The 26,339-nt window shown below is 43.1% G+C and overlaps 1 protein-coding gene across 1 annotated transcript; it reads left to right on the forward strand.

The window, feature by feature from the left end:
- Positions 1-153: 153 nt before the first annotated feature.
- Positions 154-26,100, forward strand: MFSD11 (major facilitator superfamily domain containing 11). Its single transcript, XM_027625838.2, has 14 exons — positions 154-295; positions 582-751; positions 1,306-1,361; positions 2,916-3,023; positions 3,736-3,815; positions 3,934-4,030; positions 5,254-5,312; positions 5,837-5,981; positions 11,519-11,559; positions 18,330-18,395; positions 20,537-20,662; positions 23,592-23,766; positions 24,437-24,572; positions 25,222-26,100. The coding sequence occupies exons 2-14, from the start codon at positions 656-658 to the stop codon at positions 25,384-25,386; spliced, it is 1,350 nt and encodes a 449-aa protein (XP_027481639.1). The 5' UTR covers positions 154-295; positions 582-655; the 3' UTR covers positions 25,387-26,100.
- The last annotated feature ends 239 nt before the right edge of the window (positions 26,101-26,339 follow it).

Below are 26,339 nucleotides of genomic sequence, written 5' to 3' on the forward strand. Positions count from 1 at the left end.
GCAGAAGGTTCCCGCTTCTATCATAGGGGGTATTACTCCCCCGACTGTTGTTTGCCTCGTGATCTCCAGCTTTCTCAGGCCCCGCTGCCATGTCTTCAGGCTCCCTTCCGCAGTTCCCGACTTCTCCGCGGGGTTCCGCTTTGTAGCCCCCCCTTCGCTGGGGCGCGCGGGCTCGGCGCCGCGCCCCTCCACACGGCGCGCCTGCGCGTTTCGGGCTGCACAGGACTACATTTCCCAGCCGGCCGAGCGGCTGGCGCCGAGGCTGCGGTCAGATGACCTGGTCGCCTGACCCGCGGTGAGTCAGGGCCGGCCAGGCGGGCGGGGTGCGCCGGCCGCTGCACCTCGGCCTTGGCCCATAATCCCCCTCGCGGGCCCCTCAACCTGGAGCCACGACGTTATTGGCACCTCTCCGGGTGTCGGGCCTTTCCCTGCCCGGATCGGATCCTAGGAATGTCCTAACTGCCCGTGGGGAGAGCCTCACTCTCGGCCCGCGATTCTGATCCAAGAACTGGAAGTTGACAGCTTGGCAGCCTTGCTCCTGGATCTGCCTCCTCTTCTCACCATCTCATTTCCTTCCCCAGGATTGTCAGTGGGTTCCCCCGAGGAGAGCTGACCGCCCTGGGCTGCTGCTGACCTCCGGCAGAGTTGAGCCACAATGTCCCCGGAATCTAAAAAGCTTTTCAACATTATTATTTTAGGAGTTGCCTTTATGTTTATGTTCACCGCCTTTCAAACTTGTGGAAATGTGGCGGTGAGTCGGGATCTGTTCTCCCTCCTTTGAAGTGCCTCTCATAACGCATTCCAGAAATGACAATAAACAGTAATTGTGCCTAACAGCGCGCTTAAGTTGCACCTTGTATTTTCCCACCTACCCTTCCTCGGTTTTTATGCCTCGGTTTAATTTCGTGTGTCAGACGTTTCTTATTAATACTGTATCGGGATGGGGAGTTAAACAAGACCGCTTATTCTTCTGATAGGACTTAGGGTTTGTATGTTGACCTGTTATTTTTTGTCTGTACTAAAGTCTCCATTAGTAATGGGAGAATTGAGGAGAAAAGAACCCCAAGGCATAGCTACAGCTGGTGTCCCCCTCCCCCCCCCCCGCCGCCCCCCGTCATCGGTTTGCCTTTTCCTGTTTTTTAGTCCTTTTTCTTGTCTCATAGTTGACTTTCAATATGAAGTACTGAGTATCTTGAATTTTACTTTACCGGGTGCTTCATTCCCAGTTCTTGGAGACAAACTTTGGTGGGGATGGGGAGGGAGACTGCGAAATGTTTTCATTGATTAGCTTTATCTTCCACGCAGCAAACTGTCATCAGGAGCTTAAATAGCACAGATTTTCATGGCAGTGGATATACCAGGTATTGTACTGTATGATTGGTCTTACTTGATATATTACGGTAGTTACCTAAATCTTAACCAGAATCTCTGGCAATAATACTGTGATTGAATTAGTAGTGGTTGCTTTTTCTCCGTGACTGGTCTGTTTGGGAGAACATAATAGAATAAAGGTGATGAGTTTAGGTTTCATGCAGAATTAAATACTGGGTTTGAAATCCTGGTTTCATGACTTAACACTGCATTATGTTAGGCAAGTTACTTCTGTGAGCCCAGTTTCCTTGCTCAGATAATGCGTTGACCTGTAAAGCTCTTGGCACAGTGCCTGGCGTTTAATAAACACTCAAGTATTGTCATAATTACATCTTCTCAATCCTAAACAGAGGGTGTTTTATATGATTCTTGAAACATTCGGTCCTGTCGTAATTTCATAACTAACATACTGTCATCAGGAGCTTTTAGATTTTTGTTAAAGGTGTTTAGTCCCACTTTTACAAACAGAGAAAATAAAGTGAAAAGACCTTCATGAGTCACTAGTACACTGTGACTGAAGCTGGGAGTGTAATGCACACATGGATATAAACACATACGGGTTTCTTAATTTTTCTGCAGTTAACTATTAGAGGCTGACCAACATCCCCCCCTTCCCCCACAACTCTTATTTGGTTCTTTATTACCTATCCTAAACCTGGTCTTATGTATGATATTTGAGAATAAAGGGGTGCTAATGTTCATTTTTTAAGTGTTTAACAATACCACAGTTTTTAGCAGAGCTTTGTCTTCAATTCCAGAGAACCTTTACTGTTTGAGAGGATCATAAAGGCCAAAGAATAATTTAGTTTGGGTTTGTAAATAGTGTCTAGGAAATGAATTCAGGACCCTCAAAATGGTTTTAGCCATACTTTGCTACAAGATGTATGTACTAGGGCTGGGTCTCTAGTAGCTGAATAATGTTCAAAAGAGACCATTAGATTGAGTTAAATAAGTTCTGGTTTAAAGAGCGATAACTCTGTGCTTGTCATTTATAATAATGAAATTTCATGCAGTTGCCAGGAGTTGTAAACTAAGTTTGTAGAGCAGACTGGTTGACTAGGGCCTCTGGGGTGAGATGACCAGGGATGGGATTCTGGCTCCACCATTCACCAGCTATCTGGCTACACTTTTGGCAAGTAACTTAACCCCTCTGTGTTTCAGTTTTCTGTAGAGTGAGGATAATAATAATAATACTATCTTTATAGAGCTGTCAGATTTAATAAAGAAAACATACATAAAACGCTTGGCTCGGTGTCTGTTACATGTTACATGTTAGCTGTTATTATAATTTACCAGTTCATTAAAAGCATATTGTCCAAGGCAAGCTGATTCAAAGGGAAATTTGATGAGACTTCAATATTTTGTATAAGTGAAAACCTCATTATAGGAATCAGCTTGATGATAGAATTATTGTTAATTCCAACTAAAGAAATGAATGTTTATGGCAAAAAAAATCTATAGACTCTAAGTAGATTTGAAAAAACGCACTTTTGAGACAGTGATTCAAGGGTTTTGTTTTTTCCTTTTATGTATTATGTGTACAGCATGGCAATTATATATGGAGTGTTCTCCGCTTCAAATTTAATTACACCATCAGTGGTTGCCATTATAGGACCTCAGCTTTCTATGTTTGCAAGTGGTTTATTTTACAGGTGAGTAGTGCGATTTTCTTTCATTTAATCCAAACACCCTCAGCACCTTCCAAGCATATAGTAAACTTTTCACAAGAAATTGCTGATGTGGGGGTGCGTGGCTGGCTCAGTCAGAAAGGCATGTGACACTCGATCTCTGGGTTGTAGATTCGAGCCCCACGTTGGGTGCAGAGATTACTTAAAAAAAATTGCCAAGTTGGATTGAATAGAATACAGGCAGTATTTTAGGGATTTGGTTCTCTCCTTGATGCCTAGGGTTACCATGTTGTCTTTATGTGGTGGTATGTGTGCATATACTTCTTTTCATCTTACTATTCGTAGAAATAGATATCTCTAAATCTCTTTCTGTGAGAGTTGAAAAGAACTTCCCGTGAAATACTCTTATATCAAGGTGATTAATAGGAATTCAACCGAGATAACTAAGCCTTTTTTCTGGGCTGTAGAATGACAGTCCCAGCCCATGCTGAGCTATTGGCAAAGGCCAATTGCAAACCCTCGTTCAATGTCCGATCTTACAAATTCAAAATAGTAAATTAAGAAATGAGTAGGTCACATTTGTCCTTTTTTCCCCCAACACTTTGGGTAGTGTTGGAGAAGTCCTTTACAGGTTGACTTTTAAAAAAGAATTCTCAGAACCGATTCCTAGAAAGCATAATTGGCATTCTATATGAGGTATTGTTTGACCATAATGCGTTGACCTGTTACATTTTAGCATGTACATTGCCGTTTTTATCCAGCCTCTCCCATGGTCCTTCTACACAGCCTCTGTTTTCATTGGAATTGCAGCTGCCGGTAAGCATCTCGATGTTTATTTTCTCTGTCTTCTGGGATTTATTTAAGCGTATCATGTGTTTCATGTGTGAAGCCAAGTGATTTCATTCCCTTGACAAACTTTTGGTTTGAATTTCAGTGCTTTGGACAGCACAAGGAAATTGCCTGACAATAAATTCAGATGAGCATACTATTGGGAGAAACAGTGGAATTTTCTGGGCACTCTTACAATCTAGGTAATAATCCTTCTGGAGCTAGTCTTTCCTTTAATTCTTTTGTCACACCATTTTTTTAGATCTTTGTTGTGTTGAAAATTCCAATCATCTGTGTTCCATGACTTGAGTTCCTAGCTGCATATGATACGGATTTAACGTTTTATAAAATTGTGTGAAATGCATGGACCTGCCTAATTGGGACTCGTGATTAGTAAAGAGAAAATCATGTTAACCATAATTGTATTTAGCATCTGCTATATTTCAGGCAGGGACTGTTGGCTTCATTACTAAATCTCAGTAATCCTCACCACCTCATAAGACCAGAAGGTATGATCGGTGTTCTACAAATGAGAAAACAGAGGCTTAAAAGTGAAGTAACTTATCAGATTTAAACCATCCTTATCTGCATCCCAAAGACCACATCCTTCCCACTGAGTTGCACCTGATAGCTATTAATGAATATATTAAAATTCAAAAGTGAGGGGCACTTGGCTGGCTCAGTCAGGGGAGCATGTGACTCTTGATCTCAAGGTCGTGGGTTCGAGCCACACGTTGGGTGTAGAGATTACTTAAAAATAAGTGAACTTTAAAAAAAAAATTAAAGTGAGACTAATTATATCAGGGCTGAATGATACAACATGTTCTGTATTTCCTAAGTAAAAAAAGCAAGAATGGTCATTCTGTCATGGAATCTGTCCTGAGGATTTACCCTCGTGGATATTACCTAAAATTGTGGTGTTGATAAGTCTTCATAAATGCAGATGTTTAGTTGTAAGGGGGTGTATATTAAGAAACCAGAGTGTAGGCGAATGATTCCTTCTCTGGGAAAGTATGCTAAAGTATCTGATTAGATGCAGGTATCTGAATCATGGATTTTTTTTTTTTCCCCCATGGATTCTTTAAAATACAGAATTTGAGAAGTAGCATAAGCTTCTTTCCAAGTAGTCATTTCCAGAGTCCCAATAAATCACATGTTTCAAAGAGAGTCAAGTCTTTGAAGGGCGGTTCAGGCGGAATCAGGTCACTGTCACGTGGAAGGAGACTGAATTCCATCTGGGTCAGTTTTTCAGAAAGAGTCAGGGTGGAGTCGATACTTTTAAACGATCTAGGGCAGATAGATACCTTTAAAATTATATATGCTTAAAAAAATCTTTTCCACTTTTTAACAAATGGAAAAACTGCTCTAAAAACTATAAATATGGAAATAAATCCTCAACATCCTGTCCTCCCTTTTGTTCCCCCAGCTTGTTCTTTGGAAATCTCTACATATATTTTGCTTGGCAGGGGAAAACTCAAATATCAGGTTTGTGTTATTCACTTTGCTTTATTCACACATGTTCGAAGGATAATAGTTTCACAAAATATCCATTATTGCTCTGTTCAGATTGTTCTAATGAACCTTGCTGCCTTAAGTTCTCTCAGGTTTTCGTCTTTAGTAACTTTTTTCCTTATATTATTAAGCTAGGATTTTAGTTTATGACTATGCCTTAAGCAGCTCAAGGTATAGGAGAAGGTTATGCTGTGTATGAGCACACTAGTCACTTGTTAGACTTTTGAACCCTTGTTTCGTCTGTATGCTTCTTTGGTTAAAAGAATATGATTAATTTCTTGTGCCATTTTTCTTTTGGCTCATTAGTATTTCTTTAACTGAAAGACAAAGGTGGAGGTATTATTCCATTGAGTTTCTTGTTTGAGATTTTCACTAATGCAATAAAGTAAACATTTAACAAGGAAATGTTTGGATGATTTTAAACAACCTCTGAACATAACACTAACTTGAATTGTTTGCATGGCCAGTGCTATCAGCTTTCTTCTTTTTTTCTCTAGAGAGTGACCGAAGAACAGTGTTTATTGCCCTGACAGTGATTAGCCTTGTGGGCACAGTTCTTTTCTTTCTCATTCGGCAGCCAGATTCTGAAAACGTCCTAGGAGAAGATGAATCTTCTGATGACCAGGACCTGGAAGTCAATGAGTAAGAAGTTGGCAACGTTCCTTTTTACTTGAAAATATATTTTGAGTCGATGTAGTTTAGAGATTTCCAATCTTTTTGCAGCCCTAACTGATATCCAGCATTGGGCAGACAGGAGGAGGAAGTTTTATTTTTATTTATTTATTTATTTTAAGTAGGCTCCACCCCCCAATGTGGGCCTCACACTCACAACCCTGAGATTGAGAGTCACAGGCTCAGGGCACCTGGGTCGCTCAGTCGGTTAAGCATCCAACTCTTGATTTCAGTTCAGGTCATGATCTCAGGGTCATGGGGTTGAGCCCCACCTCGGGCTCTGTGCGCCCTGAGCAGGGAGTCTGCTGAAGATTCTCTCCCTCTCCCTCTCCCTGCCCCTCACAGGCACAAGTGCTTGCTTCTGCTCTCTCTCTCTCTCTCCCAAGTCTTTTTTTTTTTTTAAGTTGCAGGCTCTACTGACTGAGCCGGCCAGGCGCCGAGGGAAAGGTTTCAAAGCCAATCAGAAGAGAGAGAAGACAAAAGGGGAGTTGTGGGGAGAAGGAAGGGAAAGGAAAGGAGAAGCAGGGGAAAGTGTACAGGGGATCTGAGTCTCATCCCAGGTTGTGGCTGACAAGCTGCATGACCCTGGATGTAGCCATAATCCCCTTATTTCTCTGGGCCTCGATTTCCTCTTTCAGTTCAGCTGGCATCCTGTGTGTTTTAATGTACAAAGATGCGGGCTTATAAGGTTAAATAGAAGACCGTCTTTGCCCTCTGTTACAGTTTCTCTGACCCAACCCTAAAATATCCCCATTCCTGTGGCGAGTGTGAGGGTCAGGGCCATCAACAGTTGTTCTCGATGATCCTCAGTTACACCCATGCTCCTGTGCACAGTGCTGCGTTTTGGCCCTAACCTACGTGCATGCTCTTCCCCAAGGTAGTCCAAATGGGCAAACAGGCGTATAGCCCTGTGTTTTTCTAAAAACTGTAAATTACTTGAACCTGTTTCAATTATAAGTAAAACTAAAATATCAGAGACAATTTCTCTGCAGGTATTATCCAGGTTTGAGGATAGGGAAATGAGAAATCTTTGCCAGTTTCGTTTTGCTTAGTTTCTGAATCAGTGAATTGTGAAGATTACCTTATAGCCTTTTATCTATTGTTAAAATGTTGGCACTGAGCATTCTGTGCTGCCTTGTTAATCCCCAGAAGACCTAAAATCCTCCTGTCAGAGGATCATTAAGCATTCAAAATTTCACTAAGTTTGTTTAAAGCAAAAGAGAGGGGGGCCTCGGCTCAGTTGGTTAAGTGTCTGCCTTTAGCTCAGGTCATGATCCCAGGGTCCTGGGATCGAGCCCCACATCAGGCTCTCTGCTCAGCGGGAAGCCTGCTTCTCTCTCTCTCTCTCTCTCTCTCTCTCTCTCTCTCTCTCTCTCTCTCTCTCTCTCTCTCTCTCTCCCCCTCCCCCCCGTCCTCATGAATAAATAAAATCATTAAAAAATATATAAATAAGTAAAAATAAAAGGAGAGGTGTTACCTTTGATTTGAACATGTACGTATTTATGTGTATTTATATGATACATATTTATAACATCAACTGTGTGTATATATTTTTTATCATAAACTAACAGATATTGGAGAAGGATTCTATGAAAATGAATACCACAGATTCAGCAAAAATTAAAACACCTGTTTAGCAAATGTCAGATGTTGGTGCTGTGCAGACAAATACAGCCTACCCATTTTCAAGGAACTTTGTGGATAGATAGAGGATTGTATAACTGAGAAGGTGCAGTGCTGAGGAGTATTGCTCTGTCCTTTTAGCATTTTCTCTCCCTGAATTGTATCCCAAACTTGAAGCTTCCTTGTCTTTATTCTATAAATAGCACAGACTCTTTGCCAGCCCCCTTCTAAACCTGAGGGATACAGCAGTGAACAAGATAGATGAGTCCCTGTTCTCGTGTGACTTAATTTTGGAGTGGGTGTAGATCATACACGTGTAAAACTGCAAAGTAAGTGCTCGAGAAGGCAGCGAAAGGGGGAGGTGATGGAGGGCTGGGTGGCTCCCTGAGGCCTTACTGGTGAGGTGGGACGATCCGCTGATGGCCATTGCCAAGGCCAGCTGGTGGGAAGGGGTGCGGTGGGTGCCAGGGCTGCAGGGAGGCCTGTGGGACTCGGCACAGGGAGGGAGTGGAAGTAGGAGTATCTGCAGTAGTCAGGGAGTCGATTCTGGGAGGCTCTGCAGGAGCGCAGGTTCTATTGGTGTGATTAGAAGCCATTGAAGGGAGGTGCCTGGGTGGCTTAGTTGAGCATCCGACTCTTGATTTTGGGCTCAGGTCATGATCTCAGTGTCCTGAGATCAAGCCCAGTGTCGGGCTCTGCTCTCAGCACAGGGCAGGAGGGGGTTCTGCTTGAGATTCTCTTTCTCCCTCTGCCCCCAAACCACCCTCAAAAAAAAGCCATTGAAGGAAAAAGTAGGATCTGATTTTAAAGGATTCCACTAAAGGCCTTAAAGAAGATGATTTGAGGATGCAGAAAGGCAGCTCGGTGTCCTACCTGAGTGGTCCCGGTATGTGTAATTTGCATGTATGAGGCCCTGTGAGCTGGGTGATCTCTAGGAATTTCTTTCTTGGCAGTTGCGTCTCTGGCCCCTGCTTCCCTCCTTCCCTTCGGTCTGTATTTGAGTATCTATTCCAGGCATTGTTTGGAGGGTGTTTTGTTGAACAAACAGAGAGATGTTCGTGCATTCATGGAGCTTCCTAGTGGGTGAGAGAGAAGTAGGAATTCTTTTTAAAAACAGTTTTTAGGGGTGCCTGGGTGGCTCAGTTGGTTAAGCGACTGCCTTCGGCTCAGGTCATGATCTCAGGGTCCTGGGATCGAGCCCCGCATCGGGCTCCCTGCTCCGCGGGAAGCCGGCTTCTCCCTCTCCCACTCCCCCTGCTTGTGTTCCCTCTCTCGCTGTCTCTCTCTGTCAAATAAATAAATAAAGTCTTTAAAAAAAAAATAAAAAATAAAAACAGTTTTTATTGAGCTATAATTCACATGCTGTGCAATTTACCCATTTACAGTGTACAGTTCAGGGGTGCCTGGGTGGCTCAGTCGTTAAGCGTCTGCCTTTAGCTCAGGTCATGATCCCAGGGTCCTGGGATCGAGCCCTGCATCGGGCTCCCTGCTCAGCGGGAAGCCTGCTTCTCCCTCTCCCTCTGCCCCTGCTTGTGTTCCCTCTCTCGCTGTGTCTCTTTCTGTCAAATAAATAAATAAAATTAAAAAAAAATAAAAATAAAGTGTACAGTTCAGAGGTGCCTGGGTGGCTCAGTTGGTTAAGGGTCTGACTCTTGATTTTGTCTCAGGTTATGATCTCAGGGTTCTGAGACTGAGCCCTGCATTGGCCTCTGTGCTGGGCATATAACCTGCTTAAGATTCTCTTTCTCCCTCTCCCCTCCCACCCCCATGCTCGTGCTCTCTCTCTCAAAAAAAAAAAAGTGTATAATTCAGTGACTTTTAGGGTATTCACAGAAGTGTGTGTTCATTGCCACAACGAATGTTAGAATATTTTTATTACCCCCCAAAAGAAGAACCCTTACCTCTTAGACATCTGATATTAGAACACAGAAGTGTAAAGGAGAGGAGGGTATAGAAGTATGGGCTGGAGGTGGGGGGGCTGGCTTGCAATTTAATATTATAACATTTATTTATATCTAACACACACATATATACGCATAAATGTGTATATATGTAAAATTATAGATGGAGTTGCCGGGGAAGGCTGAGAAGGTAACATTTAAGTTGTAGGGGATGAAAAGTAATTTTCCCTTCACTCTCCTGTGTTCTTAGTTGCGACCCCCTATAATAAAGATTAATAAGAAAAAAAAAGCAATCAGAAGTTTATTAACACATATGCCTCACGTATACATGAAGAAAACCCAGGGGAAAATGAGTAATTCCCCAGGATGGCTTAGAATTTAAGCTTTATATACTCTCTAAATAGGGAAAGGGGAGGAGGAATGTAGGCCTCTTACAGGAGAGTAAATGATTTTTTGGAAAGATGAACCAGACCCGTAGAAGAATAGATGGGAGATAGGATAGTTTGTGACGTACTGTTGATGTCTGGTCTCCTCTCTTATGACAAGAGCCAATCTTCCCTGTCTGATGAAACTCCCAGAGATGATTTATAACAGTTGAGTTCCTTTTGGAGGATCTTTCTTTAGGCAGATGAGGGGAGTTCAAAGAAAGCCTGTTACCCATATTTGCTGTTTTTTGAGTGCCTACAGCTCAACATAATCAATATACTAAAGCATGTTTTGGGGTGGCACATTCTGCTACCCTCCAAAGTCGAGACCTTAGAGCGGTAAGTGAAATGGGAAGGTATTGGAGGGTTTGAGAGGGAATGAATGTGGTCTCACTTTGCGCCCTCCATCCTTGCACGACCTGGGGATCGTCTTCTTTTATCGCCTTATTTATCTAGTATCCTACTAGAAATGGCTCCCTTTAATATCTCATTGAATTGAATGGGGAATGATTTGCACCTGAGTGCTGGCTGGCTTAATTGTATTTTAATAGTCTATAGAGTATATAAATTGGTTCCTACTTAATTTGGGGCTTGAAATATAAAATACCAGAATCCTATACCTGATCCTATCCAACTACAAGAGTACTATCAGTTACTTGGAGTCTAAAGAGTTTTTGCTTCCAGGGAAGACGTGAGTTTTTATGGTGGGGGAAAAAAGGTTTTTCCTGTTGTTTAGAACAGACTACCTTTTTTGTGTCGCTAATTCATTTATATAAGTCAGCTAGATCTCTATGAGGTTTCTTTTTTTTTCTTTTTTGTAAAAACGTTTAAAGATGGCAGAGGAGTAGATATTACCCTATTGGCAGGCAGAGTAAGAAACATAATCTTTTATAAATGTCTTTACCATAATCACATTAAACAACTTACACTTTAGCTACATGGTCTCATTAAATTCTTTTGGTTAAGTGGTAGCACCCCTATTTTATAAACGGGGAAGTGAAACTTGGAGGCATGGAGTAACTTGTCTAAAAACCATATGACGAAGAAGTGGCAAAGTACAGCGCAGACTCTGAAGCACACATTTTTGACCCCTACCTTTTCCTGCACCAAGCTGTGGGGCATGGGTGCTGGTGTTGCTTTTGAAGAGTTTTCACACTGCACAACTTAGTTTTGAAGGAGTCAGACTGGAGGGAAATTGAGCTCTTACAAGGTGTTTTTACGGTATGAGAATAGCAGGGTGGAGGAGATTTCTGTCCTGCCTGAAGTATCCTTTCTGAGAAGGACACGTGTGGATGTGTGCTTTCAGCTTAGTATGAGAGAATTGTGTTTGGCTGTTAATAAAGGGTCACGGAGGTGGCGCTTTCACCTGGTTCTCTGAGGCCAGGATGGGGTCCCAGAGGGACACCCTGGAGCGAGGAGCATTGTAGGCAATGGAAATGTTTGCCGGACCACGTAGAGGACGGAGCTTTGACGAACGTCAATGAAAATATGATAGCATTTTAGTTCTCTTTTCAGTTTTCAGGGGAAAACACTTTGATATTTTGTTTTATTTTTTCAGGTCTGCACAGAGTACTATGGGGAAAGCAGTAGATGCGTTCAGTAAGTATTTTCTGTGTTGGAAATGCAAGAGCTGTTCGGGAACAGCTATACAACATTTGCCTCCCCCCCTTTCCCCGGTTACTTTGGATTGACGATCCTCCAGTGTTTTCATTCTTCCAGGTATGCGGCTCTGCAGTCCAGTCGTCGTCTCAGCCAGTGTCTCTAACTGGGGTGTGTGCGGGATGGACGGGAACCTGAGTGCCCGGCCTGGTGCCGTTTGGGGGAGGCACAGGGAGGTGCAGAGAAATCAGGGACTGGTGCTTGACAAGGCAGTGAGGACACACGGACCATCTCCTCAGAGCCGAGTTTGGAAGAACAGTTGGGCTTGTCTGCGGAGGGTTCTTCCTGGCTACGCCTCCCTACGTGTTTATTTTGTTATTCTCCCAACCGCTCTGTGAGCATCCTAGAACACACACCTACCATTCTCTCCATTTTATATAAGAGAGAATTGAGGCTTAGCTAAAGAAATTATTTACCCAAGGTCAGATAGCTAGTACCCTGCTGAGCTGGGATTCGAGCCCTGACTGTGACAGGCAAAGCCAGTGATTCCCATAATGGCCATCTTGTGGTTCCTTCAGAAACTGGCAAACATGGCTTCTGGTTCTCGTACGGCCTGATGTGGGCCAATTCTTTGCTTCTGCCTGTAGCTCTCTCAGCCTCTTTGTCTCCAAAGGAGAGAGACTCTGACCACTGTCTAGTGGGGAGCAGCCTTTTAGGGGCCATGTTGTTTCAGTTAGGCCCCTTGGCCTTATCATACGCTCTGTGCTTGTGGGTAGTCTATAGGTTGCCTTGGGCTAGGGTGCAAATTCTTGATCTAATCAGCCATGGCCTAAGTCAGATGACACAAAGCACACAACTTCTAGCCAAGAATTCATGTGGTCGCCTCTTTTATTTTTTATTTTTTTAAGATTTTCTTTATTTACTTGTCAGAGACAGAGAGGGAACACAAGCAGGGAGAGTGGGAGAGGGAGGAGCAGGCTCCCCACTGAGCAGGGAGCCCAACTCGGGACTCGATCCCAGGACCCTGGGATCATGACCTGAGCCGAAAGCAGACGCTTAACCGACTGAGCCACCCAGGCATCCCATGGTCACCTTTTTTAGAAAAGGCTTATGGGTGTGGTAGCCTGAGTTTTGAATATATAGTATCTTATTGTTCATGCTGTTTAATCAGGCTTTTATTACATGTATTTCTTACATTTCAGGGACACTTTTTTTTTTAAGACTTTCATTATTTATTTGAGAGAGAGAACAAGCAAGGGGAATGGCAGGCAGAGGGAGAAGCAAGCTCCCCACTGAGCGGGGAGCCTAGTTCGGGGCTCAATCCCAGGACCCAGGGATCATGACCTGCGCCGAAGACTGTCGCTTAACCAACTAAGCTACCCAGGCACCCCTCATTTTAACCATTTATGATGTCATTTAATATTTTTTAGTGAGCCCTTTCGTAGATATTCCTTTCTTGTTGTTCCCTTCTTGGCCTAGAAAGCCACATTGGCTTGCTTGGTGAGCCATGGAGTCAAGGAAAAGGGAGATAGATGACTCCCAGACTTACGGCATGGTCCATCCAGCCTTGGTGAGGCTTGATGCAGCCTCCCTGCACCATTACTGAACACCTGCTCTCCCTGGCTGCCTACTGACAGTAACCAGATTCAGGATGTCCTTCCTGGATGTACAGACCTCACCTCAACTTCTCTGTCTATAAAATGAGGCACTCACACGATGGTGGCCGCACAATTTCATCACGTAACTAGTTGGTTGCTCGGGAGGGTGCAGGAGTAATAGGATGTTGAGCTGTCTAGTTTGAAAGCAGCCAAAAAGGTAAGGCATGTAAGGTGCTACATGGCAGGCAGGTTTAGGAGCTGGTTCCTGGCCCCTGGGGAGCAACGTGAGGTAATGAGGTAGCAAGGAAGCCGACGAGAAGACAGGAAGGAAGAAGACTGTCCAAACTTTAAGTAATCTGTCTGTCTTGGGGAGGCATGGGAGGCTGTATTTCATTCTTTTTTTATTATTAAAAATTTCTTTTTTTAAGATTTTTTTATTTATTTGACAGAGAGAGACACAGCGAGAGAGGGAACACAGGCAGGGGGAGCAGGAGAGGGAGAAGCAGGCTTCCTGCCGAGCAGGGAGCTCGACTCAGGGCTCGATCCCAGGACCCTGGGACCATGACCTGAGCCGAAGGCAGACGCTTAACAACTGAGCCACCCAGGCACCCCTCCTTTATTCTTAATCATCACATTCCCTCTATTGATGCTGTGATGCATGTTGTACAGAAAAGGCTCCTGCTTATCTGAAAAGCACTTCATTCCTCAACCGAATGTATATGTTTGATAGGAGTCTAGAAAGTTTTTTAAAATTTATTTCTTGGTCTTGACACAATCCTGAAGTCCATCTGGAAGAATAAATCAGAATAGCCAAGAGAATTTTTGAAAAGGAGAAGGACTTTCCCTAATAAATATTAAAGTCAATTGTGAATTCATTTGAACACTTTGGAATAGAAAGACAGTGGAACTGGATTCTAGAATCGGGCCCACATCCACAATACAATAAATACAATAAAAGAGACTCTTCAGTAAGCAAAGTTAGGGAGTGGAGTGTGTAGGAAAATAGAGTTAATGTAAAAATGAAACTAGAAAAGTAATTGAAGAAACTGGGTAAAGAAAAGCCTTTCAAGGGGCACCTGGGTGGCTAAAGTCGTTAAGTGTCTGCCTTCGGCTCAGGTCATGATCCCAGGGTCCTGGGATCGCGGGCTCCCTGCTCACCAGGGAGTCTGCTTCTCCCTCTCCCACTCCCCCTGCTTGTGTTCCCTTTCTCGCTGTGTTTCTCTCTGTCAAATAAATAAATAAAATCTTGAAAAATAAAAAAAAGAAAAAGCCTTTCAAGGAGGTCACTCAGACGATAAGGGAAAAGAATGCCCTTTGGTTGCTTAAACTGTAAAACTTTGTCTATCAAAACAACCTAATAGAGTTAAAATGGCAGGGAAGATATTTGCTTAAGTATAAAATGCAAATTTCAAAGTTTTCCATCAAATTTCAAAAGATAAAAAAATAATTGTCCGTGTTATGGGGAGTAGGTATTTATATGCCTAAGACCACATTGCTGATAGGAATATATATTTGTATTATTTTCTGAAGAGCAATTTGTCAGCAAGTTATCAGAAGCCTTAGAAATGTTTGTACGTTTACCCCAGAAACTCCACTAATAGGATTATCCTCAGGAAGTAATTAGGAATTTCTGTCAAGATTTAATGGCTAAGATGTCTATATTAGTGAGAAACTGAAAGTAATTGAAATACTTCACTGCAAGGCATTGGTACATCTATACAGTAGATTATCCTAGCCATTAAAATGAACTTGATGAGTGTTAGAAAATATTTGCTCTAGGGGATGCCTGGGTGGCTCAGCCGTTAAGCGTCTGCCTTCGACTCAGGTCCTGATCCTGGGATTGAGCCCCGTGTCGGGCTCCCTGCTCAGCGGGAAGCCTGCTTTTCCCTCTCCCACTCCCCCTGCTTGTGTTCCCTGTCTTGCTATGTTCCTCTCTGTCAAATACATAAAAATCTTGAAAGAAAATATTTGCCTATTATGTGAAAACAAATTTTAAAATAGTATGTATAATGAAATTTGTTTCTATTAAAAAATTTTTTTAAGTCTGGAAGAAGATCCATTAAGCTGTTAGATGATATTTTTTCTCTTAATAGGTTTATTGAATATAATTCACACACTGTACTATCGCCCATTTAAAGTGTATAGTTCAGTGGCCTTTAGTACATTCACGGGGTTCTGCATCCATCACCACAGTCAATTATAGGACCTCTTCTTCACCCCAGAAGGAATTTCTGTACCCATTAGCATTCACTCCCCATTTCCTCCCCACCACCCCCATCCTCACCGTAGGCATCCATTAATCCACTTTCTGTCTCTAGACTTGCCTATCCTGGATATTATTTTGTATACATAGAATCGTACTATATGTGCTCTTCTGTGACATGTTTCTCTTACTTATGGTTTTGGCTTTACTTATGGTCATGGTTTCAAGGCTCATCCATGTTCTAGCATGTTCTGCAGAATGGGTTGTTTGTAGGCATCATGAATAATGCTGCTCTGAACATCTGTGCACAAGTTTTTGTGTGGATGTACATCTGCACATCTCTGTGTAGGTACCTAGGAGTTGGAGGATTGCTGGGTCCTGTGGTCGCTGTGTTTAACCTTCTGAGAAACCAGCAGATGTTTTCCAGAGTGGCTGCACCATTTTATGGTCCCACCAGCTGTATCTGAAGGTTCCAGTTTCTCCAGTTTCTCCACTTCCTTGAGTTCTTATCTATCTTTCTGATGATAGCTGTCCCCGTGGGTGTAAAGTGGTGTCTCGTGGTTTTGATCAGCATTTCCCTAATGGCTAAGGATGCAGAGCATATTTTCACACGCTTGTGGGTCATTTGCATCGCGTCTCTAGAGAACTGTCTACTCAGGTCCTTTGCCCGTTTTTTATGGGTTGCCTTTTTATTGCTGAGTTGTAAAAATTCTTTTCTTTTTTTTATATATATTTTAAAGATTTTTATTTATTTATTTGACAGAGAGAAAGCCAGGGGCCCGATGTGGGGCTTGATCCCGGGACCCTGGGATCACGACTCAAGCCAAAGGCAAACGTTTAACGACTGAGCCACCCAGGCACTCGAGTTGTAAAAATTCTTTATGTGTTCTAGATAAAAGTCTCTTATATATGATTTGCAAATATTTTCTCCCATTCCTTAGGTTGACTTTTCATTTTCTTGATGGTATCTCTTAAAGCACAAAAGTTTTAAATTTTTGATGAAGGCTAATTTATACGTTTAATTTTTTGCATGTGTTTTTGGTGTCCTAAGGTTTTGCCTAGCCCCAGGTCGCAAAGATTTGCTCCTGTATTTTCTCCTAAGACTTTTATAGTTTCAGTTCTGATATTTAGGTCTGGGATCTATTCTGGGTTCATTGTTATTTATGTTGTGAGGTGGGAGTCCAACTTCATTCCTCTGCATGTGGCCACCTAGTTGTCCTGCTGAAAAGACTGTTCTTTTTCCCCACTGAATTGTGTTGGCGCCCTTATCGAAAATCAATTGACTGTAAATGTGAGTTTATTTCTAGATGCATGTGTCTGTCCTTATGCTGGTACCATGCTTTGCTGATGACTATCAAGCTTTGAAGTTGGAAAGTGTGAGCCCTCCAGCTTTGTTCTTTTTCAAGATTATTTTGGCCATGGTGGGCCCCTTGAATTTCCATATGAATTTTAGGATTGGTTTGTCTATTTCTGTAAATAGATGATGTTGTGTTGTTTTTAATAAGGCTTCACTATTTTAGAGCTGTTTTAGATTTTTTTAAATTTATTTGAGAGAGTGAGCAAGTGAGAGAGAGAAGGAGCAGGGGGAGGGGCAAAGAAAGAGGGAGAAGCAGACTCGCCACTGAGCAGGGAGCCCTATGTGGGGCCTGATCCTGGGACCCTGGGATCACGACCCGAGCTGAAGGCAGACACTTAACTGACTGAGCTACCCACGTGCACCCCATTATAGCCGTTTTAGGTTCACAACAAAATTGAGAAGGAGGAGAGTTCCCAAAATTGAGAAGGAGGAGAGCCCCCCGCTCTCACACATGCACAGCCTCCCCCACTATCTGTGTCCCCCACCAGAGCGATGCATTTGTTATGGTTGATGCACCTGCTACTTTCACACATCATCATCACCCAGAGTCCACAGTTCACAAGGGTGTACCCTTGGCTGTGTACATATTATGGGTTTGGACAAATGTATAATGACATGTAATCACCGTTACAGTATCATTCTAGATTATGTTTTAATTTCTTTTTGTTAAATATTCTGATTATTCAAAAACAAACATGCTTTGCTAATGTTATTTTTTAAAATTAAAAGTATTGTTTTAAACCTTGTATTAATCATAATTTTTTTTCCCTGGAAATACGTGAAAATGTCTTACTGCATTTAGTCTTACTACATTTCAGTGAGATTAGAGAAAAAAGTATCCTCTTCTGCATGTGGCGAAATTTAGGACAGACCGTTTGTGTCTTGTGTAACTTTTGTAGTCAGCAGTTGAGTAAGAACTAAAATCTGGAGCCACTCTTCGTTTAGGACTAGTTTAGATCAGTGACCTTAAACTATGAAATGTGAGCAGGTTCAAAAAGACAGTTAAAACATGCAGTTTTTAGACCTGCATTTTTCATTGCAGATTTCCACCACATTAAACAGTGTAAAAACAGACATTAAAGTAGTCCTAAGCAAATATGCAGAATTAAAGCTTCTGGTCCCCAGATCCAGAGAACTGAGAATCTCAGGAAGTGGTGTGGCAGCCTCGGTGCAGTCAGCAAGCTCCCTGGGTGGCAGTTGTCATCTGGAGTCCAGTCTTCAAGCTGCTCTGCACTCGCTCCTCCCCCTGGGACGTTAGCACCCTTCCAGCCATTGACGCCCTTAGCCTAACTTTCGCTGAAGTCTGTTCACGTAGTCTTGTCTTGTTTGATCCTATTTCTATTCTCCGTTCCATGTTATTTTTTTAGATTCAAGCTGGGGAGAATGTGTTGGGGAAAACACCACTGTAGAATATATCTAAGCAGGTGGAATAAACATTTTATTTACAGAACGGATTTAGTTCATCCCTTCAGCATCTGAATCCTTAACCTCAGTCCCACTGTATTTGTCTACTGGCGTTATTGACAAGGGGTGTCTGGGTTGAGTGAATGTTTTAGAATTTTGGGGTAATTAAAATCTAATTAAGCAGTCTTACATTGTTTTCTTCTTACAGGAAAGTCTCTTAAGTTATGTGTCACCAAGGAGATGCTGCTCCTTAGTATTACAACTGCTTATACAGGTAAGGGAATTAATGGCGGTTTGGGTTTTCTGTGGTTGCATAATGAGAATGAGGACTGAAAACAACCACCATATAATTCTTTCTCACAGCTCTGTGCACTGATGGGGCTCAGCTGAATGATTCTTCTGATGGTCTTAACTGAGGTCTCTTCTGGGTCCTGTTAGAGGCAGCTGGGGCCACAGCTTCGTGATAGTTTCCTTTGCATGTGTGAAGGGATCAAATGCAAGGCTGGGTGTCTGTTTACCATAGTCTCTGGCTGCATGACCCCCTCCCAAGTGATCCCTTCCTTCTGACCCAAGAGGAAGGCCAGATTGCTTAGGGGCTCCAAAAAGAGCAAAAGGAGAAACAACCAGACTTTCTGAAGGCTTAAGCCTGGCACGAGCCCAGTGTCACTTTGACTGCATTTCACTGGTGAAAGCATATCACAGGGCCAGCCCAAATTCAGTGTGGGAGGATTCTACACAAGGGTTGAACCCTGGGAGGCATGGTTCGTTACAACCCAGTGATTTTAGGGCAAAATGGAGCTCTGCAGAAAATAACCCTGAGTAAATCCTTCTAACTTTCTGTGGATTCATATACTTTCTAATGAAATGGAATGAGCTCAGTGGCTTACCGGAGTCACTGGAGCACTCTCAGATCTTCAGAATCTGTTTCCTTTTAAAAAATGCTATTTTGTCAAGGCGCCTGGGTGGCTCAGACGGTTAAGCGTCTGCCTTCGGCTTAGGTCCTGGGATCGAGCCCCATGTTGGGGGGGGGGTCCATGCTCAGTGGGGAGTCTGCTTCTCCCTCTGCCCTCCCCCCCCCCCGCTCACACTTGTGTGCGTGCGCTCTCTCTCGCTCTGAAATTAATAAAATCCTTAAAAAAAGTGCTATTGGGGCGCCTGGGTGGCTCAGTGGTTAAGCGTCTGCCTTCGGCTCAGGTCATGATCCCAGGGTCCTGGGATCGAGCCCCCCATTGGGCTCCCTGCTCCGCGGGAAGCCTGCTTCTCCCTCTCCCATTCCCCCTGCTTGTGTTCCCTCTCTTGCTGTGTCTCTCTCTGTCAAATAAATAAAAAAATCTTTTAAAAAAAAGTGCTATCGTGTTAAAAAAAAAAGTGTTATAATGTGCCAGTGATTACTTTTACCTTTATTTGCCTTATAGATATAAACATTTTTTTTGAATAGAGTAAATGGTAAACGTCTTTAAAATTCAGTTTAGTTTGGGCGCCTGGGTGGCTCAGTTGGTTAAGCGACTGCCTTCAGCTCAGGTCATGATCCTGGAGTCCCAGGATCGAGTCCCGCATCGGGCTCCCTGCTCGGCAGGGAGTCTGCTTCTCCCTCTGACCCTATCCCCTCTGATGTGCTCTCTCTCTCTCTCATTCTCTCTCTCTCAAATAAATAAATAAAATCTTTAAAAAAAAAAAAATTCAGTTTAGTTTTGTAGCAATAAGGAATGAGGTCTTCTACTGATTGACCTTAATTTTTTAGCCCTAATTTTTAAAACTTCTTTTTCTGGGAAAAAGTTTAATGAAAACATTTTGTCTTTAAGCAAAGGTAGATGGATAATATACATTGGTTTTCCAAACCTACATTCCTGTTAACCTTGGAGAGCTATTAAGGGTAAAAAGCACTTAAAAAATCACTAATACAGACTTACATGTGTACCGCCCTCTGCCCATCCCGTCTCCACACGGAGGATCATTTTGTTTGTTTGTTTTGAATGTTTATTTCATTTATTTATTTATTTGTGAGAGGAGGCGTGTGTGCGTGTGCACAGGTGCACAAGCAGGGGGAGGGGCAGAGGGAGAGAGAATCTCAAGCAGGCTCCCCGCTGAGCACGGAACCTGAGCTGAAATCAAGAGTCAGATGCTCAACTGACTGAGCCACCCAGATGCCCCGAAGGATGATCTTTAACAGAAAGGTTAAAGGGTTTGCTTCTTTGAGTTGTGTATTTTTATCTGAAATACATGGCAACTGCCGTCTTGTGGCTAATTCCATTTCGTCAGCTACGTAGCATAAAACTGCTCTGCTTGAGGGGAGCACCATGTCAGGCTGAATGAATTTTACTGTGTGTGTATATAAAGCTCAAATACCACCAGCTGTGAAGAAGACCCCAGAATGGAGATTGTGAATGTATAATTAAATCTGCTTTTTTCCTAAAGGTCTGGAATTGACTTTCTTCTCTGGTGTCTATGGAACGTGTATTGGTGCTGTAAATAAATTTGGAACTGAAGAGAAAAGCCTCATTGGACTTTCTGGCATTTTCATCGGCATTGGAGAAATCTTAGGTTGGTTTAAAAAATGTTTTTATGTGAAATCGGTTCATTGTAGCTATCACAGATGTTTTAAGTGTACTTCGCCTCTCCGTCCTTGAATTTTAATTTCCTTGCTTATTTTTACCCAGACAGGTATGTCTTTTTTTTTTTTAATCATCGTTCTGAGATAACTATGAGATGTTTGCCATATAATTCCCAGTCAAAACTGTAAGTAGGAAAACATGTAGTCTCTCCCAGCTTTTTCTCTTAAAATACTTAGGGAAAGTGTCCTCTGAATCTCTGACACGAGCTGGATGTCCCTCGAGACAATCCACTTCTAACTCTTAAGTCCTGGAGTTTGTGTCAGACTCCACAGGTCCAAGGGCTCAGTCCCACAAAGATGCCCTCACTTCAGATGCCGCTTGTAAGTCCCGGGTCCACAGGCTACCTTCTGTCTGACATGGCTGCAAGTTTGGAGGTTCCCATGAGCCCCCGGGAAAGTGCTATACTTACCACTAAAGCTTATTATAAAGGATGCAGATGAACAGGCAGTTGAAGAAGCACATAAGGCAAAGACCAGGAGGGTCCCAAGCACGGACACCTCTGTCCCTGTGGAGTCAGGGTATACTACCCTCCCAGTGCGTGGATGTGTTCACCAACTAACCAGGGTAGCTCTCCCAAACCTATCGTTTAGGGGTTTTTTTACAGACATTTCATTAGAGGCAGGGTTGATGAGATCATTGGCCAATGACAATGGAACTCCATCTCCATCCCCTCTCCCCGGTCCCGAGCCTGGGGGCCGGGGCTGAAGGTTCCAACCCTCTAAGCAAGTGGTCCTTCTGCAACCAGCCCCCATCCTGAAGCTAACTAGACCACCCCGAATCCCCTCAGGAATCACTTCATTTGCATAAACTCTGGTGTGGCCAAAAGGGAGAACGAACAGAGGACACGCCTGACACTGAGGACATGTCCAGGGTTCTAGGAGCAGCTCCGGGCCAGAGAGCGGAGAGGAGGACAGACAAGGCAAAGACCAATGTGTATTCTATTGTGCCGCACTAGGTAGTCCTTCTTTTTAAATGTTTTTTATTCAAATTCCAGTTAGTTAACATAGAGCGTAATACTAGTTTCAGGTGTACGACATAGTGATTGAACACTTGCATACCCTTCCCGCTGCTCGGCACAACGCCTGCAGGTATCCCTCGGTCAGCAAAGCTGGTTCGATGCCTGGAGCGCTGTGTTGGATATTGTCCTCTCGGAGGAACTTTCCAGTTCATCGGATACTTACTGAGCATCCATTGTATGAACAAGAGACTCCCCACCCACATGGAGCTCATGGCTTAGGGAAGAACACAGACAATAAAAACCCATAGGACCCTCAGAGTGGCTGGCGGTGATCAGCACGACGGGGAGAGCAGACTTCTGTGGTTTTTGTTCCCTGCTTTACCGCCCAAACCTGGAACCGTACCGGGTGTTTATATGTATTTGAACATGTGGAATACAGTGAGAGTAATTGTCTTAATGTTTTTGCTCATTCTAATATCTATGACAGTTCTGGGGGTTTTTTTGGTGGTTTTTTTTTTTTTTACAACTTTATTGAAATATAACCCATGTGCCATATATGTCACCCACTTAAAAGTGTACGGGTCAGTGTTTTTTAGTACATTCACAGGATTGTGAGTCATCCCTACAGTCTAATTTTAGAACATGTTTATTGCCCTTCCCCAGGCAACTGCTAATGTACTTTCTGTATAGATTTGCTTATCCTGGACTTTCATATAAATGGAATCACAGAATACATGGTCTCTTAGGTCTGGCTTCTTTCATTTAGCATAATGTTTCCCACGTTCTTCCACGTTCTTCCACGTTCTGGCAAGTATTAGCATCATCCTTTCTTATCACTAGATAATATTTAATTTTACAGATATGTCACATTTTACTGTTTGGGTTGTTTCCACTTTTTGGCCATTATAATTAATGCCGCCGTGGACATGTATGTACAGTTGTGTGAATATATGTTTTCATTTCCCTCGGGCATATAACTAGCACTGGAATTGCTGGGTCATAGGATAACTCCACATTTGGCTGCTTTTTCTCTTCATGATGGGTCCTATTTTCCTGCTTCTTTGCCTGGTCATACTGGAGATACCAGACTTTGTGAACTGCTGGATATTTTTGTATTCTTAAAAATATTCTTGAGCTTTGTTCATGGCTGCAGTTCATTTACTTGGAAACAGTATGATTCTTTTGGGGCTTGCTTTTAAGGTTTGTTGGACAGGACCAGAGCAGTGCTCAGACGAGGGCTAATTATTCCTCGCTCTTGAGGGAAGACCCTTCTGTGCATACCCAGTGCCTGTGAGTCGTAAGGTTTCCTGTCTGGCTGAGGGGATGAGGCACTATACCCAGCCCAGGGTGGGGCGCTAATACATCTAATATATCTAACCCCCTTGGATGGGCTTCCGGGGGCCTCTGCTCATTTGCTCACAGTATGTGCTGATCAGCACTTAGGGAAGACTCAGAGGGACCCTCTGTAGATCTCTGGAATTGTCTCTCTGTGCAGCTTTCCTTTCTGATAGCCTGTTCTGGAACTCTAGCCGCTTAGATATCCCTCCACTCGGGGCTGCGGGCTCCCTTCCTTTGCTTCCTGTCTCAGAGATCACTGCCCTTTGTCATCTGATATCTCGTGTCTTCAAACTTACTGCTTCATATTTTTTGTACTTTTTTTTTTTTTAGGCAGGTGCTAAGTCTACTCCTTGTTACCCCACTGACCTAGAAGTCTATTCTGATTTTTAAATTTTCTTCTGTTTTCAATGGTTATTTTTTATTTTTAATATTTATGTTTGCTTTCCCTTGATTAAATTAGTTGTTGGTTTATCTGTTTTATTTATTTTTTTCAAAGAAACAAAATTTTGATTTATTAATCTGGCCTTGTGTTTTTCTGTTCTCTATTTCACTGGTTCTGCAGGTGGAAGCCTCTTTGGCCTGCTGAGCAAGAATAATCGTTTTGGTAGAAATCCAGTTGTGTTGTTGGGCATCCTGGTGCATTTTATAGCTTTTTATTTGATATTTCTCAACATGCCTGGGGATGCCCCTATTGCTCCCGTTGAAGGGACTGATAGCAGCGCTTACATCAAATCCAGGTATAGTGACTGTCATTTTTCTAGCAATTTAAGGAAGGGTGGGAGGTAATGGGTGGCTAGATATTCAGAATGGAGCAGTTAATCATTTTCTGAAAGTCTGTTCTCTTTATAAGGTCATCTGTCAAACGTTAATGGAGCCAGAATTATTTTAAATAGGAGCTCATGAGAATCCCAAGTTATTTTATAATTGTTAGTTTTAACTTTTCAGCCCACTAAATGTTTTTCTTGATCTGTGAAAGAGCATATAAGTATCTGATGTGATGTTATAGGTCTGCTTTCTGAGTAGTGAAGAACGGTGAGGAAAGGGTAGGCCATCTGGTCCATTTACAGTTGGTTATATCGTTTTGAGGATCTTACTTCCTTGCACTCAACTCAAATTCATTATAGATGTAGACATTTATGTCCAGATCCACCATCCAAGGGCGGCCCTGCCCAAAGCCAGTGTTTGCTCCCAGATAGTTCATACACCAGAGTTTGCTTGGACTGTGCAGGTGAGTGCGTTTGAGCATAAATTCTTACTTTATAATCCAGTGTTTATTTCTTCTTGTTTCATAGTGTTTATAACTTGAAAGTGAAATGCTCTTGTAAGGGAATTGCTTTTACATTGGGAAGGGCTCCAACAAATACTGTTCAGAGTGCTCTTTCTAAATTCATTTTCCTTTTTATGCAGCAAAGAAGTTGCCATCTTCTGCAGTTTCCTGTTGGGTCTTGGGGACAGCTGCTTCAATACCCAGCTGCTTAGTATCTTAGGCTTTCTGTACTCTGAAGACAGCGCGCCGGCCTTTGCAGTCTTCAAGTTTGTGCAGGTAAGCTCCCCTTCGGGATGGGCTGAGGTGGGTGCCTTTTTTTTTTTTTTTAAAGTGCTTTAACATTGTTTTCTTGTTGGGTTTGAAAGGAGAGGCAGGGGCATCCTTTAAAGTATTTCTGATTGGACTTAGGAAGCAGCGAAGGGTGTGATTTTCTCCCCCTGGCTCCTGTAAGAGATTTTCCGTTCTGGTCTTAGTGCTCAGATTAGAGGCTTCTTGCCTTAGATACCGGAATCCCTTTGTCACATAGACAAGCCCATTTCTGACTGGGAGTGTACGTTATTTTATTAATTACTCAGTTTCTCAAAATAAATTTTATTTACTTATTTAAAGATTTTATTTGAGACACAGAGAGCAAGTGGGCACACACGTGGTGGGGGCAGGGGGAGAAGCAGGCTTCCCACTGAGCCGGCAGACCTACTCGGGGCTCGATCCAGGACCTTGGGATCATGACCTGAGCTGAAGTGGGATGCTCAACCGACTGAGCCACCCAGGAGCCCCACAAAATACTATTTTAAATAACAGATTGCCACTTGCCTGACGGTTGCCGGCTCTCAGCGGGAGTTTACAGTGCGTGTTTGTGAGCTAGTGACTGGGGGTCGGTGGGGTCGTCTGGGTGCATCTTCTGACCTGGTCTGTTTCTTCTCAGTCCATCTGTGCAGCCGTGGCATTTTTCTACAGTAACTACCTGCTGCTTCACTGGCAACTCCTGGTCATGGTGATATTTGGATTCTTTGGGACTATTTCATTTTTCTCTGTGGAGTGGGCTGCCGCCGCCATCGTGGCCCGGGGCTCTGACTACCGAAGCATTTGACCCGGGGCGCCTGCCAGGTGGGGCACAGCTGCAGGCGGCACAGGGGACGGCAGCCTGGCTGAAGAAGCCACCTTCCCTTTCCGCAGAGTATTGGATGATGTTCAGGAAGGAAAATCAAAGAATTAAGACTGCTCAGTCTGCCAGGGTTGGTGTTCAAGTTTACAGACATTAGCTATTTAAAACAAGCAGAATAAGGGAAACTTGTTCTGTCAATTGTAATCGTTCAGAAATGTTGTTTTTCAATTCCTCTGTCTCAAGTTCCTTATAATCATGTTATGGAGTGTAAATGTTTTCTTCGCCCTCCTGTTCTCGTTGAAAGATGCTGCCCTGATTCAGAACACTAGGCCGACTGTCAAGTGAAGATTCTTGCTGGGCATGGGGCGTGTGCTACTATGTAATAATAGGGAGCATATGCCCGCCCCACATATGTGTCTGGGAACGACATTTAAATAAATTGTGAGATGCTGAAGTGGAATCTTTGAAAAGATTTGCACTTTCTTCCTCCTTAAACGTTTTGCTTTGGTAAGTTTTCCTACCTTGTCATTTGTAGCAAGGAGTAGCTAATTATTATAAAACGAGGTAAAAATTGCTGAAGTTTTAAAAATGAATCTAACGTGTAAATGAACAAAACACATTAAAAAATATATTTTTTTTTAATTTATTCATTTGAGACACAGAGATACAGAGAGAGAGCATGAGCAGAGGGAGAAGCAGAGGGAGGGGGAGAAGCAGACTCCCCGCTGAGCAGGGAGCCCAATGCGGGGCTCGATCCCGGGACCCTGGGATCATGACCTGAGCTGAAGGCAGACGCTTAACCATCTGAGCCACCCAGGCACCCCCCCAAATTTTTTTTTTAAAGATTTTATTTTTATTTATTTGAGAGAGCAAGAGTGAGCATGAGCAGAGGCAGAGGGAAAGGGAGCAGACTCCCTGCTGAGCAGGGAGCCCGATGC

Source organism: Zalophus californianus, chromosome 16 (assembly GCF_009762305.2).
Source record: "Zalophus californianus isolate mZalCal1 chromosome 16, mZalCal1.pri.v2, whole genome shotgun sequence".
NCBI classification, from domain to species: domain Eukaryota; kingdom Metazoa; phylum Chordata; class Mammalia; order Carnivora; family Otariidae; genus Zalophus; species Zalophus californianus.

What these genes read in the sequence shown, in the direction of transcription:
- MFSD11 (XM_027625838.2), top strand. Translation starts at nt 656, where the DNA reads ATGTCCCCGGAATCTAAAAAGCTTTTCAACATTATTATTTTAGGAGTT. An exon ending in TATTACAACTGCTTATACAG is followed by an intron (nt 18,396 to 20,536) that starts GTAAGGGAATTA and finishes TTTTTCCTAAAG; the next exon opens with GTCTGGAATTGACTTTCTTC. An exon ending in CAGTCTTCAAGTTTGTGCAG is followed by an intron (nt 24,573 to 25,221) that starts GTAAGCTCCCCT and finishes GTTTCTTCTCAG; the next exon opens with TCCATCTGTGCAGCCGTGGC.